The sequence below is a fragment of the Chaetodon auriga genome, chromosome 8 (genome assembly GCF_051107435.1).
Source record: "Chaetodon auriga isolate fChaAug3 chromosome 8, fChaAug3.hap1, whole genome shotgun sequence".
In the NCBI taxonomy this organism is placed as follows: Eukaryota; Metazoa; Chordata; class Actinopteri; order Chaetodontiformes; family Chaetodontidae; genus Chaetodon; species Chaetodon auriga.
In genome coordinates this window covers 17,444,500-17,469,438 of record NC_135081.1, presented here as the reverse complement: position 1 = coordinate 17,469,438, position 24,939 = coordinate 17,444,500, and the positions used below count along the sequence as shown (strand labels likewise).

The 24,939-nt window shown below is 41.4% G+C and overlaps 2 protein-coding genes across 2 annotated transcripts; one reads left to right on the top strand and one right to left on the bottom strand.

Moving 5' to 3' along the window:
- The first annotated feature begins 1,329 nt into the window (after nucleotides 1–1,329).
- Nucleotides 1,330–3,407, top strand: LOC143324568 (C-reactive protein-like). Its single transcript, XM_076737187.1, has 5 exons — nucleotides 1,330–1,362; nucleotides 1,544–1,598; nucleotides 2,397–2,499; nucleotides 2,594–2,885; nucleotides 2,976–3,407. The coding sequence occupies exons 2-5, from the start codon at nucleotides 1,544–1,546 to the stop codon at nucleotides 3,195–3,197; spliced, it is 672 nt and encodes a 223-aa protein (XP_076593302.1). The 5' UTR covers nucleotides 1,330–1,362; the 3' UTR covers nucleotides 3,198–3,407.
- Nucleotides 3,408–6,866: 3,459 nt separating this feature from the next.
- Nucleotides 6,867–13,739, bottom strand: LOC143324350 (metalloreductase STEAP4-like). The gene is made up of 9 exons (XM_076736741.1): nucleotides 13,533–13,739; nucleotides 13,324–13,431; nucleotides 12,054–12,124; nucleotides 11,545–11,629; nucleotides 9,367–9,645; nucleotides 9,180–9,274; nucleotides 8,924–9,077; nucleotides 8,635–8,805; nucleotides 6,867–7,130 (listed from the first exon to the last, which is right to left on the bottom strand). The coding sequence occupies exons 1-9, from the start codon at nucleotides 13,737–13,739 to the stop codon at nucleotides 6,867–6,869; spliced, it is 1,434 nt and encodes a 477-aa protein (XP_076592856.1).
- Nucleotides 13,740–24,939: the final 11,200 nt, after the last annotated feature.

The following is a 24,939-nucleotide window of genomic DNA, read 5'->3' as shown; positions in this document are numbered from 1 at the left end:
TTTCACTCAAGGGAGTACCATGGCCAAGTGAAAAAGACAAATGTTGGCCAGAAATAGCGGAAGCACTTCATCAGCCCAGAGAGCAGCTGGCTGTGCGGTCATAACAATATCCCCGGTCCTAACTGCAGGAATATGCTTATCATTACTAACTCCAGATCAAACGTTAAAGGAGCCTGTTTGATGCAGGCAACAGTAAAGCCTGCTCCTTGTACAGTAAATAACTATGTACCTTCCTAATGGTTCTCAGGGTGCTACCCAGTCGATGTATACATACATATATATATATAACCCCATACTATGGGCATGTTATTAAGGTTAAAAATGGAATTTTCTTTGCAGGGGCCTTTAATACGCTGTGACCTATTTTGTTGTTGATGGGTATCATGGATGACGAGCCGATCCTCACCAGGAAACCGACTTGCAAGTGGTTATTACAGCCTGTATTTACGTTTATTGTTCAGCAGTGTACTGATACAGTAAAAACAACAAGAAAGTCAATATTTGGAGAAAGGTGGGGTGGTTGGATGGGTCAAACAAACACAGGACTTTCAACCAGGATGCCGCTGTTTGTGTCCTGTCTGAAACCAAAGTCAGCGTTGACCCATTTTGAGCTACATGATGCATTTACGTTACATGACGCGCATAAGACAAACATACTTATTTTAACCCATAATCCTTCCCTAAACCTAAACCTCAACCATAATGTTGATGATGTGAGGAGGAATGTCCAACATTACGAAAGTCTGCCTTCGCAATTGTTGTCGCTGGTTCTCTTCAGCTGTGATATATGTTGTTTTGGGAGTCACTGGCTATCAACCTATTCAATCATTTAGGTATGAGGATGTGTTCTGTATGTTGTGTCTATTTTTAGTACTTCACCCAAATACCTTCTCAATGATTGAGTTTTCTGGAACAAAAGAACAAAAGGTGTCACATGCGCGCCTACGTTATACTCCAGCTTTATGACGTATGCATGTATATTTGTATATTTTGTGTAATCTCCTGTGCATTTTATCTTAATTACCTACACTATTAAATCTGCTAAATGCACCTTACCTTTTAATGTTTCATAGTAACTGAACACTTCCCACTGGATGTGTGTTAATATGGCTGATAAAACAGCATCAGGAGCCCCTAATGTACATTTGTCTGCACTTAGCAAAAACAATGCTCCAAATTTACAAAATGAGAACACAATGACTACATTGTGTTGAAATCATGTTTAACGCAACCGGTGTCTGTGCACAAGGAAGTACTATATATTTGAAATAGGAGCTGTGACACTGGAATGAGGAAACTGTGAGTGTATAAAATGACACCCTTGTTTGCTGTTGCACACAGCATCCTCACTCTGACTTGAAGGTAAGATCATGACATCCATGATATCCAATGCAAAATAGAGTATTATACTATATATTATACTATATATTGTGTCAGGCAATGGCAAGTAAATTGATTTGAAGCACTGGTAGTTATTATTGGTGTTAATAGCAGCAGCATTTTAAGATTTTCTTTGGTGTCTTGTCATTTGTTTTTGTATCAGATGGATTTTTTGCTTCTCTTGGCGTTGCTGACAGCATGTGCTGCAAGTCCTCAAGGTAAAAAACAACAACAAAAAAAAAGTCATTTCACAAAAAAAGTTACATGCACATGTACACAGTCTGTTAATGTTTGTAAAAACGTTTTCTTCCTAAATTAATAGGATGAAACAAATATGTAATTGTAACCGGGAAAAAACATGTAAAGTGTACAACTAAATTACTAAAGTTACATCTGTTGTCTTTGTCGTGATAACTGAAGTGTTTTTGTGTAACTAAATGAGAATTTTATACACAGACAGAGAGAGATGTGTGTAAGAACCAGTTGAACCACTAATAAGAAAAGCAACACACAAAGTAGTTTTAGTACAGAGATTTGGCATCTGTGTGTGTGTTTGTGTGTGTGTGTGTGTGTGTGTGTGTGTGTGTGTGTGTGGTGTGTGTGTGTGTGTGTGTTCAGGGTGGGGTGCAAAAGAAAACAACCCACCTCTAGAGAATTTGCAGAACAGAAAAGGGCTTTTGTTACATGTTTAGTTCGCTCCATCAGACTTCAAAGTGTTCTTATAAATGATGAAATAACCTCATGGGGAGCAGCACTTACACACATGCCATCACACTTCAAGAGTCTGTGGTTCAAATGCGACTGCGTGTTCCTAATTTTCAGCAAAGCATTTTTCACCAAAAAATACAGTAACTTGACATTTCAGTGTTATTACCACATTATTTTCTTCATATTCTTGAGGCAGGATATAGCTTTGAGGTGGTACTGGGGCACAGTGTGCTGTATAATTTATTTGTTCATTGTATAATTTACATTTAGCATTTTGCTACTTTCTTTCTCTTTCTTTTTTTTTCTAGATCTGTCTGGTAAAATGTTCACCTTCCCAGAGGAAACCAACACAGCTAATGTGAGACTGACAGCATCAAAACAGGATTTCAGCGCTGTGACTGTCTGTCTCAGGTTGTGTTAAAGTGCAAAATGCATGAAAGAATGCGCAATATCTCTGACTTTAAAAGTATCCTGTTTGATAATTTATTTCTTTCAATGCTAACAGGTCCATTACAGACCTCACCAGAAACCACGCGATTTTCTCTCTGGCTATGCCTTCTGCTGACAATGGTTTCCTGATATTCAAGAGCAGCACAAGAGATGTGATAGATCTCTCTGTCGGGAATAAAGAGGTAGAATTTGGAGCGCAGGACTACAAGCTGAATGTGTGGCACACAGTTTGTTCTACATGGGACTCTGCATCTGGCCTGGTGCAGCTGTGGTATGATGGAAAACCCTCAATTAGGAAATTTGTTGGCGGATCAAAAATCACTACACCCATTGTTATCCTCGGACAGGTGAGTTTAATATTGTTTTTGTTCGTAAATTATAACAGAAATCATACAACATAGACGTTTTTTATCTCAACTCTTTGCCATCTGTTACAGGAGCAGGATTCCCACGGTGGGGGGTTTGACAGTAAGCAGTCTTTTGTTGGCATGATGTCTGATGTCCACATGTGGGACTACACCCTCTCCCCCTGTGAGATCCAGCGCTACGTGGACGATCTAAACTTCACTCCAGGGAATGTGCTCAACTGGAGGGCGCTGGTGTTCCAGACCGCCGGAAGAGTGTTGATAGAAGACAAACAAGTGACCTGTCACCACTAAAACAAGACCTCAAGTAAAGAGGGTCTTTTCCTTTCTCACTGTCCTGTCGACTTAAACAGCATCTTTAAAAAATGTGTGGTCTTTGATAAGGGAAGCGGCTTTAATCAGCTTGAATTTCTAAGAAATAGTACCACTATTTTTGTGTGAAGTTCTTCTTGGCAGTTCATTAAAAATGACAGAATTTTGCACTGCAATCCAGTCTCGTGTCCATCATTCTGACTTAGACCATTTAATAAGATTCAGCTTGTCAGTGGAAGGCAGAGTGCCGTGGAAATTTAGAGCCCTTGATAACAGCTCAACAAGCCTTGATGCAACACATTTCTTCTTATCTCTGGCATGTTTCAGAGGCCCAGTCCAGCTCTGGGCTGCCCTGTGGTGCCTCTGTTCATCTGTGTTACACTCTGTACCGCATTACTGTACATCTGTGTACCTTAGCCTATAGGCAATTATGACAGTCGACCAAGAAAACACTGGTACTGCTTGGTAATCTCGCACTTGGCTTTCAAAATCCTATTTTTGCCCCACTTACTTTTATTGTTTCAGGTTGATTTTCATGTTAAAATATCTGTGAACATTCTTCTCTTAATGTGCAGCCAGCTTAGTCCAAATGAGACTTGATAAAAAATAACCTGGGTTATTTCTTATAAGTGACACGTGGGCAGTCTGATCTTACTAGTAAAGATCAACAAACTACAAACGTGTGTATGAAAACTTGTTTGTTTGCTTTATTGAAAAAGGTTTAAAAATGGTGTAATGTTGTTGAAGATACCCTTTCACTGACCTCATGCACATGACTTGGTGGTACTTGCAGGTATGGATGACTGCATGTGGATTTTTCGTGGTGTCGTTCTGTCTCCTCAGGTTTTGCAGGTTTTGCAGGTTTTTTTAAAATCAGCTGGGTGGTGCCTTGTCAGTCATTATGATGTGTGGTGGACTGTCCACTTGATTAGAAATGACGGAGTAAGAGAAGTTTTCTTCTCTGAAGGAGCTGTAACATTCAGGCTACACGCAAACCTCCAGAGACATCCGCAATAAATTAGGCTGCATGGAGGAGCTGCAGCAGTAACACCGCTCACCTTAAACACCTCTCTTTTGACATTCCTGCTGAATCAATTAAGCATTATGTGCTGTGTGAGCACTCAAAAAAGCCCATGTGGTATGCTAGCTGCTTCCTGATGTAATGGAGGGCAACTTTTACCTCAAGAGACTGAGGAATTGAAAGCTTGGGCTTATTGTAAAAGTCTAACCCACCGGACAATGAGGAACACTCGGGTCACTTGGGATGCTATTTGCCCCCTTGATGTCCTGGGCCACGGTGCTTTTGCCCCATGCTGTGCTGAGTTATACAGTGTTAAATGCAGTCCTGGGGTGTTACAAGTTGAGCTTTCTGATCTGTATTAAAAAAACAGTAGAGTGTCAAAATTTACCATATGTGTAAAGACTTTTATTGAATCTATTTCAAGCAACAAGACTCAGTTCTTCTTTGAACTTGGAGAGCTTACAGAAGGCAGCAGATTTTCATTTAGAAATCTATTTAACAATAGATTAAATAGATTCTGGGATAGATTTTTTTAACCTGAAAACAAAACAGTGTATTTAAGTTTTTAACAGTTTACTTGTAAACAGTTTGCAAGGCACTTCTATGTGGATGCTGTGTGTGCACAGCCTTGAACGAAACCACTGCTGAGACAAGGCAAAACAACAAGGCAACATCAAATTAGCTTTTCTTAACTGAAAGAGCAGTATTAATACAATGTTGTACAGTAACAAATCTCAAAAAATCTCTGCATAACAGATGAAATATCAAATTTCATACAATTAAGCACAGTGTATGGGAATAAATCAGTATATATCTCCATTTCTTAGAGCCTTTTAACTTCACAAAATATAAATATTCACAACTGTTTAGCACAAGAAATTTCATATAATTTAGTATCAAGATAACAAAGCAAATCGGCCAAAAAAACTCTTTGAGAGCTGTTTTTCATTATTTACCTTTCATTGAACATCCAAGTGTACATTTCACAGACGAATCCTGGGTGAACTCAGGGAGTGTATTTACCAACGATTTCAGATGTTTATTTATGCTCATATATAAGTTCATGGCTGGACACACATAATCTTGTTAGAGGTGTCAGTGTAGCCTGGGTGGATGAAATTAAACACTTAGGAAATGGGGAATGTAAGCTAGCTTGTTTCACAGCCTTTCTCAGGGTTGCTACATCTTAATTCTTTCCCAGGGCAACATTGGAATACTCTATCTCATTTTTACATCAGTGCACACACACACACACACACACACACAAATGCACACACACATACACACGCATAGAGCCCAACACACCCCAACAGCAGGAAATAGGCTAAAATCAACAGCAGTTCTTTGGAAATAGGAGAATAATACGAGAGGGTGTAAGCGCTTGCAGATTGTGTGTGTAGATAATATCGTTAGATGCTAGATAACAGGATGTCTCTGACTAAACGTTTGCTTAGGGCGGAAAAGGCGTTGCACATTCCTCTTGTAGCGCCAGACTCTGTTTTGGCGACAGCTGCTTCATCCTCCTCTCTTCCCTCTTCTGCCTCTGGATCTGATTAGTGTTGTACATACTAACATGCCATCTTGCTTCACACCTGCCACTCTGCACCTGTCCACAGTCACTATTGACTTTTCCCACCTCTGCTCATCAAGTCACCTACCTCCCCAGCAGCTATCGGTGCATCATTAGGGCAGTTCACATACTGTCTGCATTTCCTTCAATACACAGCCTATAGTCTGTCCTGTCTCCATGTTTAGCCCACTGAATTTGTTGCTGACTGTAACCCTGTTTCAGATCTAGTAAAGATTGTTTTTGTCACACCTGTTCTGCCTCCCGAGTCTGCTTTTGGCTACCAAATCTCTTCCCGATCCACTGTCACATTCTGGTGTTGGCACTTGTATGTGTGCGTCTGTGTGCTTTGATCGGCATGTAGCAATATAATTAGCTTAACCTTAGTCTCCTTTACATTGCATATGTAAGAATAAGTGTGTCAGTGTGCACATTTGCATGCCCTTGAGAGGCAGGCGGGTTTGGGCAGCGAGGTATTTTTGAAAGAAAACAGAGAGATCAATAACATCCTGAAAAGAGAGCAACCTCAGGGATGCAATCGCACCACTTGAAGGGAAAGGAGAGAGGAAAATGGAAACTGTTGCCTATGTTTATCAAAACAATGGATTTCAGCAGGGGATATCAATCTATTTTCCACCACATTCTGTGAAAAGATACAGCTCAAACATGAAATCTGTTGGGTTTTTTTTTTTTTTTTTAAGCTCAAAGGAAATAGACATTAAAAACATTTATATCCACGGAGACCTGTCCATTTGGCTGCAATAAACTGTACTTTTTGTTTTGTTTGGCTATTGCACTGTTGAGAATAGCAGTGCTGACTGATCTAAGGACACAATCACAAAAACGGACAAAATAATCTTTGGATGTGTCTTTCTATCATCACTCAATCTACATATATACTAAATCAAACAGGGAGTATTGTAAATACTATGTACAAATTACAGAGATTTTTATCATTAAGACCATTTGTGCTATGTGCTATGTGCTATCAGGTATGTTCCCTCAAAATAATGAGTGATTGAAACCCTCAATAATCAGAAACCCTGAAGGTTTCATCGTCAGTTCAAAAGTTGGTGGCCTTATTTATACCCAGTTCCTCCTTGGACTGGGTCCTCTCCCAGCCTTGTCGAATGCGGGTTAGGGTTCGGTCCACGCAGGGGAGGAGAAGCAGCGCCTTCAGCACCAGCACAACAGACGGCACAATCAGGCAGAGCATGAAGCCCGGAGGGGTGTACCATTTGTAGGTGGAGACACGAAGAAATTTGTTCCAGCCGTACAAGTAGCCATGTGCTGTGCAAATAAACAGGGTCAGGTGGCCCAGCTTTGACTGAGAAAAAAAAAAATCAGATGAATTGTTAGAAGAAAGAAGTGACATTTTAGGAAATATACTTATTAGGTTTCTTAGTGAGAGTTAGATGAGAACATTTCTACCACTCTTGTGTCTGTACGGCAAGAAACAAGCGAGACAGGACAACGTGCGGCTTAGAGGTGCTGGTCGGCAGATTTCACCTATTTTCAGCCTTTATGCTAAGCTAAGTTAAGCTAACACAAATACACATTGTACTCTAGAAGGACAGATTCACTGACATGTACAGACATGCACAATTGACATATTTGCCCGACAGTGTCAACATTGCACTCCGTGGAGTGGTGGATTCAGAGGTCTGGACCCAGGCAAATAACAGATGTGGCATCATAATCACCTTCTCTGTAAAAGACTGTTGGTAGCTGAATGGCCTGAGGCTGACGTGCATACTTACATTGTATTTGAGTGAATATAATTGTATTCAGCTATTTTTTCAAAGAGAACATTGTGTTTTTGGTTAAATCGGAAATACTGTAGTACTGATCTTAGGAACAGAAACCTGCCACACACTGAAGTTAACTCTGTGGCGTTTGTCTGATAGATTTAAAGATGAATGTCTGATTATTTCCTGTTCTCATGGAAACCTTATGTGTTACAATGAGCTGAAGATACAAACTGAATCGCAGCCATAACAGAAGAACTGGGTTTGTGGCACCGATGGCCTCTGAGACTCCATTATTGTTCATTACCTGGATGATGTGTTTTGATTTACATTGTTAGCATTTGGATGCCGTATTATCATCCACAGTGACTTACAATAAGTGCAATAATAGGAGCACAATAAGGAAATATTCGTATTAATGTAGTGCAGCAATGAACTGTTCACTTTCATGATAATTGGGGATCTTATCTAACCAATTTACAGCTGCAAATACATCTGATAGGAACATTAAAATGTATAATAACAAAAAAAAATGCATTTCTCTGTTGACAATCTTATTCACACCAGAAAAAAGAGCGTTTATTCGTTTTACTGTATGTCTGTATGTCTGTCGCAACTCTTTATTTCTTGAGGATTATCTTGACCTAGACCTCTATCTCTGAGTCTCATTCCTTATCTGGGGTCTATGTACCTGTGGGCCTGACCTTTACACAAATGGACCTGTGACCTGTATTAACAATCTTATCCCAGAGGATTATATCAGGTATCATAATTCTATTTAATGAATAACTTAACATTTAAAATCCTGGGCTGAAGTCAGCCAGGCTTTCACTCGGTGTGCCTCTGTCAGGCAGTTAGTTAACTAGACTCCGGGGAGATGAGTGCCAGTGACATATTGCTTTTACAACACTTTAATAACTCTGATGAAAACTTGGTGCACTCCAAATATAGATTATCATAGTAGGTAGTATGATAATAAGCACATGACTGATAAGATCTATAGGCTTAAAGGTGAACACAAGCACACACACCCACGCTAACACATGCGCATAAAGGACTGTATATTTGCAACTGCGCTCTGACCTGAATGAATGTGAACTCTCTCCAGCTGAGAGTGCCTCCAACAGAGGGCAGGGATGTTAGTCCCAGCAGGACGTAAAGAAAGAAGCCCAGGATCCCCAGCGCGAAGAATGAGTCTGTGCCCCATGCCTCTGTATTATCAAAGTCGAACGGCGTGGTTTTGTTCTTCTTTATCTATGAAAGACAGAGAGATCGTACTGTTGGTGACTCGTGATTGATGTTAGCTTTAAGCCATACTGCTGTATGTACAAGATGAGGGAGACCCCGCAAGGTGTGAGCCGGCCTGCTGTACCTCATCCACCACAGTCGAGATGAGTTTGTGTCTGACATTATAGCGTATAGGAATGATGAATGTATAGATGGCATGGAGAAAAGCTAAGCCCAGCGCAACCAGACCCATCTGCTTCCTGCACAGCATCCAGCGGTCTAACCAATCAGGGAAGCGCCTGGAACATGCAAAGATGAGCACATTACACTCCAAAAAGAATACACCTTTTACAACAATTTGCACAGGTAGTGACCATTTTTGTCTTGGTCTGAAGTCTGACCTGTACTTTGTCCCTCTGTAGAGCTGAAGGAACCCAGCTATCGAACCAGGTAGGTAACACAGAGACAACATGATCAGAGACACGATTGGAAACACCTGAAAGGGGGGTGAACATAGAACACATGCTTTAAAGGGAGCACAAAATACCATCTACGGGACATTTAACCAGAGGGGGGACAGATCTTTACCTTGTTAGCCAGGGATACCATGATTCTGAAGGACACGTCTTTCCCCTGTTCAACATAGGCGTAGATGACGTCTCTGATGAGCAGATAGAAGAAGAAGAAGGCGATGAGGCCAAATGCCACACTTAGTGGCAGCCTCCACTCTGGGAACAGCCGAAGGGGAAAGTCCTCCAGCTCTCTGGCTGCTGACAGAGACCCTTTATCCAGAACAGTGACGCCCAGCTTGGTGGCCATCTCTGCCACTGCTTGCTTTGCTTCTGCGCTGTTCCCACAGAGGTACACCTGGAGCATGGAGGTGTGGGTTATTTTTAAAATGGGCTGCAGTATATTCATGGGCTGTTTCATTATTGAGGATCAAATACCAGAATACGACCACAACTAACGAGTAGCTCATCTCTCGTTTCTTCCCAACTTCTGAAAACTGTCACTCAGCCCCACACACACACACACACACACACACATATATATATTTTTTAATTAAAAAAAAGGGCAAATAATTTCGTTAAATCCCTTGGCACATTTTCAAGCAAGAGTAAATAGTGTATTTATTCAGAACTATTTTCAGCAGCGGATGGTGATGCTGGACTGACTCAAAATAAACTACAGAGCCCATTTTCATGGCAAACACAGAATATGTCTCCCAGTCCAACAGCATGCCCCATTGGTGTGATCTGATATTTTGGACGTCTATGGCACAGACAAATAAGCCAATAAGCAGGCTTTGGCTACACAGATGATGCTCTTCGAAAAAAACAGAGAATATTGCCAGACTCATCTTTAACATCGACAGTAGCCAGTACTGTGATTAATCGTTAGCATTGAAAAGTTTTTGCAATTCCATCAGTCAGTAATTATGAAAAAAAGTGTGTCTTTTCTTCAAAAATGCCAGAGATATTTTCCTCACGCTGCATTCTGATCAACTTTTGTTTTTCCGTTGCTAATAATTATCCTCAGATTATTGTTAGGTGACTCATTTGGAATACGTGGCGCATGACTGCACCATGTGCACCTACAGCGTCTGTCTGCAGAATTACCCTCATTGTTTGTTGATCTGCACATTGCTGTTCTGGCAATTTAGAGAGGAAGCCCTGGAAGTATGTGACTATGTAAAGACACACACATATACACATATGCCGCTCAGTATGTAATCCCGTTTCGAGATCTCACTGTGCTGAAGGTTATTACCACACTCACGGCTCTGTGATAAGACGATTAAGTTGTTTGTAAAGGGGAAGAAAATCATACAAAGGGAGAGAGACAGAGAGAGTTAGAGGGAGAGAGAGAGCAGTTTGACAGGCATATAGTGGAGTCAGTAGGATTGAGCAGTTTTCCCCCAGGTGTGTGTATAAGTGGACCGGGCAGCCAGCCATGTCTCCCTACATTACTGCACCAGGAACAGCAGGGGACGGCCGACAGACTAAATCTCCATCTGAATGTAAATGTGACAGAAGCACTGCCCCGCTGTGGATCTAATCAAATTGCTAGCCGGGGAATAGCACACACATTACAAGCATGTGCATTTGGATATATACTGTACCTACACTGATAAAGACACACACATTCAAACACACTACTCATGTTCTCTCGCCACTACCTGTTTTCAAAGAAAATAGAGCACTGCAGTGGTATCTGTGTGTATGGATGGGGGGTTGTTTGTGTTGAAGAGGATTCGAGGCAGATTCAGGTTTGGTCTCCTGAGGTTCCAGCATGTTTGTGCTGCTCTTTGTAGCTGTGAAACGGAAGCTGCAATAAACGCTGGTCTTTCTACTTTGTAACATCATAAAGTGTGTTTGTTTGTTTGTGTGTTTATACAAGCACTGTCCTCATTTTCTCTTACATTGTTATGGAAAGACGGTGAAATCAATCACCTGCAGCAACATGAATGAAATCAATTCCTAAATTCTGCATGGTGTGTGGTGAAGCGCCTATTATTAACAAGTCTGAGAGCCACTTATCACATTGTGATTCAAGAAATATTGAAAGAAGTTACTGTTGCTCTCAAAATATGCCTCATCATGAAAAGATCAAGTTGGTAATCCCCCTCCTGTTGCTGCTCTGTCTCTGTATCTTTGCTCTAGTCAACCAAAGCCCTCCTTAAGGCTCGGAAGCTTCCTGGCTCTGTTTCACCTTGATCCCGCTGCCATCTCTTAACAGATTCCTTATTCCTGCTTCCTTTCTCACCTGTTTTCCTGCCAGGAGTCCATTCTGCAGGGCCCAGGCAGACAGCGTGTTAAGGCCTTTCACCACAGCAGCTCCAGGGACCAGTCTGAAGAACACACAGACAAGGACTTTAGTTGCTATTGTTTCTGTCTACAAATACACAGCCAGGGGAAGGAAGGGTTTCAGAATGGTGAGAATCAATGTTTCCACTTCAACAAAATAGACGCACAGCAGGCTACTCTGCCCAGGGAGCCGCAACCCTGCAAATTTTTTCATTTCTTTTGGATTCAGTTGAGAGTTTTGATGTCTCATGCTCTAAGTGGCGTTTAGGAGCACTTTCCCAAAAAGACACCCAGCGTTCAGAAAAAAAAGAGCGGCACCCACTGATGCAAAATGATATCTGATATCAAACCAAGACTTGTCTGGAGAAAAGTTAGCTCAGTTTGCGGATGAGAATGTGTATATGCACAGTATATTTATGTGTGAGACACCATTGATTTCCTCTCCATGCTTTCGCAGGAGTCTCTTACCTCTGCAGGTAGGCGGCATTGGCTTCTGGGTATACGCCTTTCTTCAGGTTGTTACTGAGGTCCACCAGCACCTTATCATCAGCATCGACACAGGAGAGAAGAGATAAAAGTAGTTACATCTCTTCAATTAACTCTTATCTCACATTCCTTCCAGATTAAAGGGAGAATGTTGAGTAATTCAGAAAGTACTTTAAAGGTGTGAACGGAACTGAGCTCATTACAGTCCTTTTAAGGGTAAACTCAACAGAAATTGCTGATTATGCACAATGTCACCTGTAGTCCTTTACAAACTAAGGCGTTACTGCAATGTACTGTGCAAGTGAAGTACATACTGTTGGTAATTACAAATAATGTCATTTCTGATTTTCCTATCTTATTCCTATATCCTATTCTGTTTCTAGCTATTTTATTATTTTCTCCATAGCATGTTTATTATCCTTTACCTGAACCTTTAGCTATCATACATTGTTGGTTTTGTAGCGAGCTGTTTCATTTGCAAGCACCGTTATACATCTCGACACCTTGTAAATATGTGATTTTTCATCATTATAAGTTGTTACGTTGCTACATTGTTTTGTCTTGAACTGCTTCATTCTGCCTTTGAGATATATTAGGTGTCTCAGTTGCAAGTGAATCATTTGAAGCAAAAACAATGTAAAGCTTGTGCGGCTGGAAAATCTGCTTATTCATTTTACGACAAGCAAAGAGCGATGTGTAATTCAGAACTGTTTAACAGCCACGGCTGTAATACCGGCTCTGTGGAGATTCGGGTGCAATGTTACAACACAGTACACAAAGTCCAGAGCAATTACTGAGTATGTAGAGAATAACTCTGGAAGGAATGGGACATTAATTAACAAGTCTGAACAAGTCGAGAAACCTATTCAAATGAAAGAGTGAAGTATCATTCTTGGGTGGAACTAATCAAAAGTCAATATGATGAGTAGGCAACCCTTTTTTAAAGTCCACAACCACAGACTTAGAACTGATGATCAAGCAATATCCCATAATCCAAAACTTATCACTGCTATGTATATAATAATACATCGGTTAATCATTGTTTCCATGGCACTTATCACGTAATTCATAGTTTATTGGCAGCAATATGTAGATATTTTCTTGCTTAGTTGGCTTATTTCTCAACTGTCTTCATTGATTCAGCATCAGGACATACATTTCACAGTGAGTAGTCATTTGCAGTTAGCTATTTTTTCCTGATTTGTTCCTTTGTAACTACTGTGTACCGTATTGTTGTAGCTTCTGTACTCACTTTTCCCTGAAGATGAGGTGCGAGGTTCTGCAGGAAGTCATAGTGTTCTCTGTGAACACATATAAAGATCAGACCGGCTGACTGGGCTGCTGCTGCGTGGCTCATAACCTGGAAAAAACACACATTCGACATAAAGACACATGAACATGTTTGACCAAAATACTCACATCTTGTTGTACAGTTTGGCAAAGTGTTGCCATGTGTTGTACCTGAGCTCCCTGAGGCAAGGGGCCACAGCTGTCAGGTCTGCGGCTGCCGTACACCACCCTGTAGCCAGACTGGAGCAGACGCAGGCCCAGAGAGCGCCCCAAGTCCCCCGTCCCGAAGATACACAGCAGCTCTGGCACAGGGGCAGATGCTGTGCCCAGAGGATGCAGCGTCACGCTTTCTGGCTTCATCTCACTCGTCACTGTCATGTTCACAGACTGACTTTGGATGGTTACTGGTCCTGCACTTATACTGCTGTGGATTATGACCTGTACATTGCCTCTTCCTGTTTGTCTCTGAGTCTGATGTTTAACTCATCTCTTCCTGGTGTAATAGTTCGTGTGTGTACTTGGTGGAGGTGTCTGTTTATTGCACCTGTAATCAATAGCTGAGAGTACAGGTTCAGGAGTGTACTAGTATTCGTCTGCTCACATGACGGTGTTTTTGTTTTTTTTTTGTCACTGTGACTCATCACCCAAAAATCAGAAAATTCATTTTTATCTTTTTATTATTGCCTCCGCTTCCTAGAAATTAACTGATACAGCAGGACTTTGAACTGTAAATCACTTGTTTGAGGAACCGTCTGTGCTCTGTGGATGCAACATTAACCTCTGATTCACATTTTTTAAAACATTTTAGCACTTCTTAGGAACACAGGCTGCTTTAAAGGCAATATCTAGTTCAGCCAGAATTTGACTTTCACATTTGACAGGGGGGAAAAAAATTGCTGCTTTCTGCTGCTTTCCAGGGCTGCCTTATTCTATTTCTTCTGTTTCCACACTAGACATGGTGCCATGTGGGAGATCCTGGCCCACAGATTCATTATCATTTCAAAACCCACTGTTCCAACCAAACGACTGGGAAGAGAATTTGTGCAAATTTAGTGTTCATGTCCCCATGGCTAAAACATCTGCAAAGTTGTGACACGAACAGACTCAACAGAGCAGAAATGAAGCTTGGCACATGTGTAAGTGTTTTGTGTGTGGCTGTTTTACTTTGTATGACTGCATGTTTTCGCTTGCAAGCGTGTGTGTGTGTGTCTGTGTGTGCGTGGGTGTGTGTGTGTGAGAGAGTGTGCGCGTGCCCATGCATGTCTGTGCATGTGAGCTGAAATGGGTCAGGATGATCAGAGTCTCAGCTGTGATGTGCAGCACCTGGGGATTTGGCTCTGCAGACAGGGTGACTACCTGGCTGTAGAAATGACACATCGCATCACATCAACTTTACTGACTATTTGCACAAAAATACACTCCTCACCATAAAAGCAGCCTCTTTGAAATCACAATGTGCACATACATAGCCAGCGATATTTATGGAAGACAAGCAACGTGTTACCTCAGGAGCTTTTACAGTCAAGTCCATAACTAAAGCATTAATGTCTACCTGGGGGGATATCGCAGCAAAATGAGAAATCATTTTATGCCTAACCTTTAAGGCATCCATTCACTTGTAGCACTGTTAGAATAGACGTGATAGCAGATCCACTCCGATGACTCATTTACTAGCTCTGCCTCCGGGAAATCTCTTTTCTTCTCCTCTCCCTTCTTTCTCTTCCTAAAACAGTCTCTCTCCCTTTTTATATCACCACTGTCCTACAGTATCTGCCTTTCTTTCTGTCTTTCTTTCTTTCTTTCTTTCTGTTATTTTTCTCCCTATGCTCTCTCACTTCGTCCCTGGTGCTTTCCCACCTCTCTTTTCCAGCCTTTCTCTAAATTAACTTCGATTGAACCCAATGAGAAAATTCCATGCGAAGCTTCCTGTAATAGTGTCATCAGAGACCACGTCCTCTGTCGCTCTGTTTGACAGAACATCCTTGTTCCTCTAAAGGTTATCAGTGGTTAATAACTTTATCAGCCCCTTCAACTATAAACACATAGGTTGACCTATTTTAAGGACAGTGACTTCTTACTGGAAGTTTGCCCCAACTACGCCTTGAGATTTCAGTCATGGTTGATTTTACAAAAGATTTAAAATGTAAGATATAAAAGATGGGCACTGCAGAGTCATATGAGAATTCTCTGTTGGGCTCTTTTACATTACACATAACCATGTCATCTATTGCTAATAGAAAAAATGGGAGGATGGACAGGATGACAACTTTAACTGTAATTAGTACATGTCAAACCATGAATGTGGCCAGAATGTAACCCAGTTCTGACTGGGGGAGGTCGTGGAGGGTGGTACACTGCCTGGGACGAGGCATTGCTGGAGGGGCTAAGAAAACATCAGTTCTCCCCTATTTGCCAAGCTGTCCCTAATCAGCCAGTGTGTAGTCCAAAATGTGTCTCCAAAGTTGGCAAGACTAACACAAACACGCACGCGCACACACACCTCTGTTTCCTATGTTCTTCAAGACTTGAGTCCTTGAGGTTTCCACTGAAGTCCAGAGAGGATTTGAAACCATATGAGTATTTTCTGCTTATCTGAAAACATCTTGCGACATTTAGCAGTGATGCTCTCTGGGACATGTTTACATCAAACACACGCTGAAGTGCCATTTTATAAATGCCAGGTGAACCACGTGAGAAACGAATTTTGGCAGTGTTGTGTTGGATAAGCCTGCAGTGCATTACTGAAAAAAAGGCCATGCAATAGTGAACATTAAACATTTATTCTTGCATCTTAACAGAATGAAGATTTCTCATTTGCAAACCTCGCTGACTACACTGCACTGCATGCACTGCAAGCAAGAGTGAACTGCTGTGGTGCTGAGGTCCAGTTCCCGGGGGGAATGATTTGGGAGTTTCCAGCTGTTTCCAGCTGTCAGAAGGCACACAGGATGATATGAGGCATGGTTATTAAAGGCAGTTTGGGAGATACAGCGTGCATATTGTATGTAGTTCCATGCTGCTACAATGGGCAAAGAATAGCCTGCAGGATAGATGGGTTCTGAGGGATTTCGGTTATATGATGGCTTCTACTTTAATGCATTAGGTATGAGGTTCAGATTGAGGTTCTGACTGAGCACAGGTTTTGAGGTTGTTGAAAAAACAGATAGACAGAAAGGTAGGAAGGCACAGAGAAAGATACTGTATATACAATGAGACACAAAGACAGAAACAGAGAGAGAATAGCAGAGAGAGTGGGACACAAACAGCGAGTGAGAGATGCAACTTAGGATAGCCGAAATTGTGTCTCAGTAGAACAAAGACGCTTGTTATAACCAGAGTTTCCCACAAGTATTCCCAGAAATATTCTATAAATATTCCATTACCAGCTTTCCAGACAGACACGCATGGGATGCTCATTATGAAACACTTAGATTAGGTTTAAGGAGAATCAGAGACAGTTTGGAAGAAAGTGTAACCTATTTCTGCACATGTTTGTATTTGATGGGATTGCTGCTTGAGGGGTGATGATATACGGTAAATTAACAGTTCATATGTCTTCGTATAGTATGGTGTGTACACACGTTTTCCTCATGTTCTGGGTTTTATTATGTTTGTGTGACTTTCCGCGTGCGTCATTGTGTATGCTGGGTGTAACATTATCTCCATCTCCACAGCAGGCCTACATACCATATAGGAACATCTCCCGACTCAGAGCCTCGGCGTCTATCTCTGCTTTAACAGGATGAGCATTGACTGCATGTTTGAAGTTCAGAATCTTATCTGGCAAGCCGAGCGGCAGAAATCAGAGGCGGGGAGGAGCTGCATGAAACTGCAGATTTAGAGATTTTCCTCTCTCGTCCGACACACATGGCTGCTGAATTGCATGGCCTTGCTTATTTCAGAGTTCAGCCTTTTCAACAACAGAGGGGACTGTGACACTTTGCAAGACAATGCTTGCATGGGATTGTCTTATCCTCGCCTTGGAAGGCAAGCTTTGATAATCTTTTTGCCTCATCTAGCTTCTTCCTTCCCCTTTCCACCCTATGTCACTCTTTGTATGATCTAAGATAGATGAAACCAAACAGGGCCATTTTGGTCACCATGCTGTGAGAGTTGAGATTGAAATCTCTGATGTCTCTGTGTCATTCTATATAATCATATCTTTGACAAACAGCTGTGGTCTGCAAATAGCATGCATCCACACAGCTCCTCCTTGGTGGCTGCGAGGAAATCGGCAGCCCATTATAAGGCTGGAATAGGCCTGAAGAATTTTTCGCCTCATCTCCTCAGCCTTACCTCCAGTCGAGTGAAAGAGCTGACAAGGTAGGAAAAAGCTGACACAGAAGTCTAATTCTATAAGGATGAAAACCTCATACTCATCAGAGGTGCAATTTCCCTGCTCTGAATTTTTTACAGCAGGAGGGGCGAAGGAAGAGGTGGGCTAGGCAGCATGCAATTCGCACAAATTTAACGAGCAGTATGGTGATCAGTGGTGATTAGGTAAATTGTTGGTCTGTGTACATTTTCACACTAAATCTATAGTTAACAAGAGGGGGGAAATTCTCCTAACAAGGGAGGATGCCATTTGTTCTCATTCCTGTTCGTACTGCCTTCTGGGATACAATGTCCAAATGAGTCCATTCACATAGAGCCATGATTGGTGAAAAATAATTACGAGCCTGCAGCAGGCCTGTTAGATCAGTGGCATGGTAACCAATTTTAATTGAGGTCTTGTCTGTCATGCCAGTCTAGTGGTCCATCTGCCCGCGTCTGTGTCTTGCATCTATATCTGAAGGATTCATTTGCAAAAAACAGATATCTCAGTTCTCATTTATTTTTGTTCCTCATGTTTTCATGCACTCCAGCGAATATCAATCAAACTGGTGTCGGGTTGTTTTGATAAGATAGCTCTTTTTTTTTTTTTTTTTAATTTTTCATAAATCATATTTTGTGTACAGGCAAGAGAATATCAATCAAACTGGTGTTGCTTTAAGAACTCATCTTCACTATGAGGTTTCATTTAAAATGATCATCCTTAAGGTTTTCGTCAAATCAAACCCCTTTTTGATAATATTTATGGCCGACATTTCTTCCGGAATACCTTTTCAGTGTGTTTGCATTCAGTGATCACCTCTCTGTATCAGATTGATCACTCTTTTTACACCATAGCAGACCTGTATTAAGATACTGCTAATGCAAACTGAATATGCTCCTGCTGCTGGTTCACATTGAACATGTTCAAATGGGGAAATACAGGGTGGCTTTTATTGTGAAGAAGCCACAGGAAATAAAGTGTATCTGTCACCAAGTTGAGTGATGACAATGTTAATTTTCATTATTATTATTTGTTTATTTTTCAAGTATATTGCAGGAAATAATGAAACAGGAAGGATTAGCCACAGAGCTGTGGATGTAGAGTGGCAGCTGACAGGCGACACACCAACTGCTATTGTGAGGAAAACCACACGTGCAGCATGAAATCAGTTTGTGGTTGCAATTATTACCGACTGAATGCCTTATTAGCAAAACATGAATTTGTCTGGCTGTGCCTTTGACGGACACACAAGTTGCTCTTCTGTTGTTTTTCTGACAAAGTTGCTTGCTCAAAGAGTGTGTAATCAAACGGCAGCCATTTTCCTCTGATGTCGGGTTCGCGGTGGGAAGCTTAAATGCAGTTATCTAAAGGATAACGTCGTACTGCTGTCCTAATGGTTGAAAATCATGGAGTCTGACAAGTCATTATCATTTCACCGCTTCCCAGTAGTGAAAATCTCAAAGGACATCGGGCCATATTTCAAGGTAAAACAACATATTTGATAGCCCATTAGCTACCATTAAATGACAGCTAATGCACTTCCAAGCTAACCTTAACGTTTGGTAGTATTACACGATTACGATACAAAAGGCGTAAATTAACTCTGTCATATGAAGGCACATCTTGGAAACATTTATTTAAGCCTGGAGGTAAAACACACTGGATGTAATTACCATTTTTTTGGCAATATTACCACAGTTATCACAAGTGTCACTTAATCAACCAGGACTGTAAACCGTAAAAGATTCAGCAACAATTAATTCATTAGCTTTGGTAAGTCTGCAAATGATGGATTTGCCTTTTCTGCTGTTTATTTTTGGAGAATAAATGAAGTAACGTGAAAATATGGGATATGCCCTTGAACATCAGCTGAGACTGTGGCTTGTTTTGTATGAGAACTGTCAGGCTGGTGTTGATAATATCAGTGCAGACATGTCTCTCCTTACACCCATAAACTATGTTTTGCGGTGATTTCTAACAAACCACAATAAAGTTACATTAAAAGATAATGGCGACCTGCTTTTCCTGCATGTGGTATGGTTATATGGTGCCACCTCAGTTTGAATAGAAACCTGACTAAGAGTTTAAATAAACCTCGTGAAACATGCTCTGTTTGAAAATGTGTTTGTTTGGTAGCTGTGCGTCTCTCTCTTTGGCCGTCTCTCTGCCTGCCTGTTTATCTGTCTGTTAGTTTGTCTGCGCGTCTGGCCGCCCGTCTATCTCTGTGTTGCCAGCGGATGTGGTAATTCAGAGAGAAAACACGATTTCCAGAGATTTGCTTTGAATTGAAGTGTATTGTGATGTTAATGTAAGAGCTTTGTTACTTACATTTCTCTGTAATTGCAAAAGAAAAAAACATTCTTAGTAATTCAGAACCATCCGGCGTTTCCGTGTCTGGTGCTTCCCTGGAGAAAATACAACCATACATACTGACAGCGCTGATAAGACACATCACTTTCTCCTGCATTCTGCTGTCTCATGTTGGTTTTTAATAGAGAAAGAGAATTATTCATTGTCTTCTACAGTACACTAATCTGTTAGGTCTGTTCAACCATACTTCTGTTTGCCTTTCTCTGTGATTCTATTATGTTCTATTGTGGTGAACATTCCTGCGCTTTCATTCAGTATTGTGTTTCCGAATAGCAGATGGCTTGCTAGCAGCGATAAGAAACACACATTTAGCAGATAAATGAATAAATAAAAATGACGATTGGGTATAATATGTAATATTCATACAATGCCAAGCAGCCATAAAAAAACACAGATGTGTTTTCTTCACTCTCTCTTTTTCTCTGTGTGTGTGCGAGAGAGATAAAGAGAGATTATTCCATTGTGAGACAAATCACCTGCAGAACATAAACTTAAATTCAGCACATTTTAATGGAAAATCTCTTTAAATAATTGGTGTTCAATGTGTGCATTAGTATATAATGCTCGCCTAATTCTGACTGGAAATCAGTTGTGGAGGGATGGTGTAACGTTTGAACATTTTTAGTAAATTAACAGAGCGACCTACAACTGGTCAGACATACATACAATGGATACTTGAGAAAAAATCTGCTAGAAACACACACATGCAGTGTGTGAGTGTGCGTGTGTGTGTGTGTTACATGTATGCATGAACGTGTAGGCCTGGAAGTGTGAGACAAAGAGAGAGGCACTATGCTAGCGTATGTCCTTGTCATTCTGAAAAATATATTTTGAGAGAACCACAAATAATTAATGACTTGCGGCAATCACATATTAAAGAATTCAAGCATGACTTGTGTGTGTGATTGCGTGCACGTGTGTGTGGGTTTGTGTGTCATGAGGCAGCGTCCTTGCTTGGAAGCTGGCTGAAAAATGCCGTGCACGCAAACCTGAAATGGCAGGTGTCGGCAAGAACAGGTGAAAATCACACACCGTATGATGCATCGTGCCTGTGTGTGTGTGCGTGTGTGTGTGTTTGTGTGTGCATGTGCGTGTGAAGGAGAGAGAGAGAGAGACTGCATGGGAATATATTTGACAAAGGTTGGCATGAAACTTTTTGTACACACTAGTTTATTTTAAACTCTATTTCCTCCAAATCTATCCACTTCAGTGTGCAAATGACTGCTAAAATATTCCATTTGATGAAATTGACCCCATTTGGAAGGGCACAGATGGAAAAGGAGCGGAGGGGGAGACATGCAGTGCAAATTTGCATCAGTTGCAGTTTATGCATGTGTGCATGAATGTGTGTGTAAGAGAGAGACAGACACAGAGCAGGGAGGAGCGACACTTTGTACAATATGTGTGGGTTAATTGCTGTGTGACCATGCTGAGAGCAGTGAACTCTGACACGTCAAAGGTCAGGCATGGCCTTTCTGAGTGGCTTGCAGAAGAGAAATTGTATAATTACTCTGAATGCCCTTGTTGATGACCTTCATATTCAGCGGAACACATCCTAGGCGCTCATGTGCCGACATGGGCGCAAACCCACGCGTAGTGTTGCCGGGAACTCAGTCCATCGTTTCTCAGTTCTATAACCAACAAACATGCCAGTTTTTCATGCTCTTTAATGTTTTTTCTAGCAATGTTCCTGATGTCTAATTAAGAAACAAACAAAAAAAAGAGAATAGCTAAAGCTCCAACCATAAAATGTCAAGTGGTCGTATGGGGTGTTCATACACACTATACTGGTCTGAAAGATGTCAAAATGTAGCCACACACCTGAGATGTGAATATATGCATGAAAGGGATCAATTCACATAAGAATGTTTCTCTATGAGTGTGTTTGTAAACTTCTGAGAGTGTGTGTGTGTGTGTGTGTGTGTGTGTGTGTGTGTGTGTTAGTGTGTTACAGAGGACACTAATCCCTCTGGCTTTGTCCAGGTCACGTATCCTGCCAGGTAGCCGTGGAGATTCAAAGAAAGAGCCGATGGAACGTCTTTGTGTCAGCAGAGCAGTATAATTAGTCTCCGACTTCCTGAGCTTGAAATTGACATTTAAGTGTCGTTCGCACTCCTCTGTTTTGGTGTGTGTGTGTGTGTGTGTGTGTGTGTGTGTATCACTGCAACAAATGTGTGTGTCTGTTATGCTTGTGCCAGGATTTAGTACTGTATATGAACATACACACACACACACACACACACACACACACACATGCACTGTACAAACGCCTCAGGGTGTAACCCCCCTCTCTGTGTCATGTCTGGACCTGGCCATAATCTTACTTGACACATTGTGACAGAAACTATGACATGATATCATATCATCATGGCTAGCAGACCGCTAACAGAGACAGCCTGACTGCACTCAATACCAAATGGATGAGGAATGTGCATGATGCAGTGGATCTTATTGTATTGTATGGTAATGTTTTCTATTGTGCATGGTGTTGCACTATGCCTTTTGGAAGGATCGTATTGCATTGTGTTGTATTTCACCATGTCTGTCCTGAGGCCAGTTTATGCAAGTGCAGCTGACACGTCCTGAAGACCTGCGGACTGTCTGTAAATGTTAACGTTAGACAGATTCAATATTCCTTTATGTACATGTGCATGCTTTCCCTCATAATGTGTGCACTATTGTGTGTGTGTGTGCGTGCGTGCATGTGTGCCTCTCTCAGCGTTAATGCCATGGAGGCAATGTGTGAAAGCTGTCAGAGAACATCAGGTTCCTAAAATAGACACTCCCCATGGGAAAGAAAGGGGAAGAGAGAGAGAGAGATTGTAGAGTAGGTATTCACATTTATGAGACAAAAAGCCCAGATTCTAGGACAATGACAATGATTAATTATAGATTAGAGATTACAGTAAACAGACAAGCGCATATGTGCACGCAAACACACATTTACTCCAGCACACTGATGCGCATCGACAAACACAGTACCATGTGGAGTTTGTAGAAAGTCTCTCGTTGTCACATTACACTAGAGGAAGGCCTAATGCCAAACATACAGCAGCTTCTCCTCATAATAAAAGTCCTCTATGAAAAAGGTTTTACTATTTACACAAGTTTAAATAGAACAACTGACGCTGAACTAACAGAATAATATGAAGAGGGGGAAAAAAGGACTTAGACAGTATGTTACCTCTACCTAAAGGATGATGTTCACAGTGTCAAAAGTATACAAAGGTTTTGACATTAAAAAAAAAAAAACCATTCATCAGAGATTAAAGTCTTTATAAACCTGAGGACTTAAAGGAGTCTGTAGGACTTTAAGGAAGATTTCATCTGAACCAAATGAAATAATAATAAGATAATTATAAGTCAAGACCACTATATCTTCTTGAAAACTGACCAAATTGATTCTGCCAATGAGATATTCGGGAAGATGAGGATTAAATGACTGCCTGGATGAGAAAGAGTGAAGAGTTAATTAGTTTGGAAATTAGACTTGAGACAATTGGGAACATTTCCCTGATTTGTTACCTAGTGTACACACATTTGGTCAACATTAATATGATAAAATGTGACAACTTGATACAGGAAGCTGACGGGGTGCAAGGATTTGAAGGGTTTTCGATTCGAACATAATATAATTTTCTGCATGATGTACTGATGTACCAATACTGAGTTGATTTTTTTCAAAACTCTTCACACAGTCAGCACAACAGAAGTCAGTGTGGAAAAAACTGTGGATCACTTTTAATTGCTTTCACTCAAAACTGTAAAATCCACTGAATTGAACATAATGTTGTTCCAGTGTTACTGCTGGGGAGACAAATGTCACCAGTGTTCTCGTACAGGGTTAAGATTGCTCTTGAGATGCGAACGGCGTGTTTTTTGTTGCACTACATTTTGCATGTGAGATTAACTGTTATGCTGCTTGCAGTGCGGTGTGTGTTGTTGTGTTTCGGCAGGATTTGGAGCCAACAGCAGACATGCAGACAGGAGGTAAGGGTTAAATAGGAATCTATTGAATGGAATGTGAAGGAAGAGTCCAGGTATGCAGGAAACTCCCAGCTGGGAAGTCCTGGCAATAGCAGGTGAGGCACAAGGCACTGAGGTGGAGAGCAGTTCAGAGATACGCTGGAGCGCACAGAGCTCAGGTGGTACGGCATTGAGGGCACGTGGTGGTGGAGGCACAGATGAAACTACGTGGTGATGGTTGTGGACTAGAGGCAGGTGGAGGCACGAGGCTGGGCAGCGTGGTGACAGAGACACTGGAGCTAGAGATCGGTGCATGAGAAGTCACTGAGCATAAAGACACAAGCACTGAGCACGAGAGAAACAAAAATTAAATATAAACTTCTATTCGCAGGTAGCACTAGTAAACAGCCAATAATACCGCAAAGCAGCGGAAACAATCTGGCCTGGGGCCCTCTGCAGTCCACAGGCTTTATGCTGTGCTTGATTGTGATGAGTCCCAGCTGAGTTGGAGCCAGCTCCCAAGCCACCTGGTGAACCACGCCCAGCCTCTGCCAAAAAAGGACACACAGGAACCAAGCCCCACACCTCTCCACAGTACGCAAGAAAACCATCAGTGTGTGTTTGAATGGGTGAATGTGGCAGGTGTTGTGAAGCGCTGTGAGTGGTCAGAGTAGACTATAAAAGCATTATATAAATGCAGTCCATTTACTAGTGCACTTACCTTCCCATGTCATTGTGAAAAAGGCCGCACACTGAGAAAATGAGTTTACTGCATGAGCAAAAGGTGACAAATGTGAAAAAGTGATAGTCACAGACTCCAACAGCAAGACGTCGTCATTGTGTGTAACAAGCAATAACAAAGCGACTTTGATTAAAATTCATGTAAATTTTCACTGATGTTTGAGACACGTGTCACGTGTCTGCTTA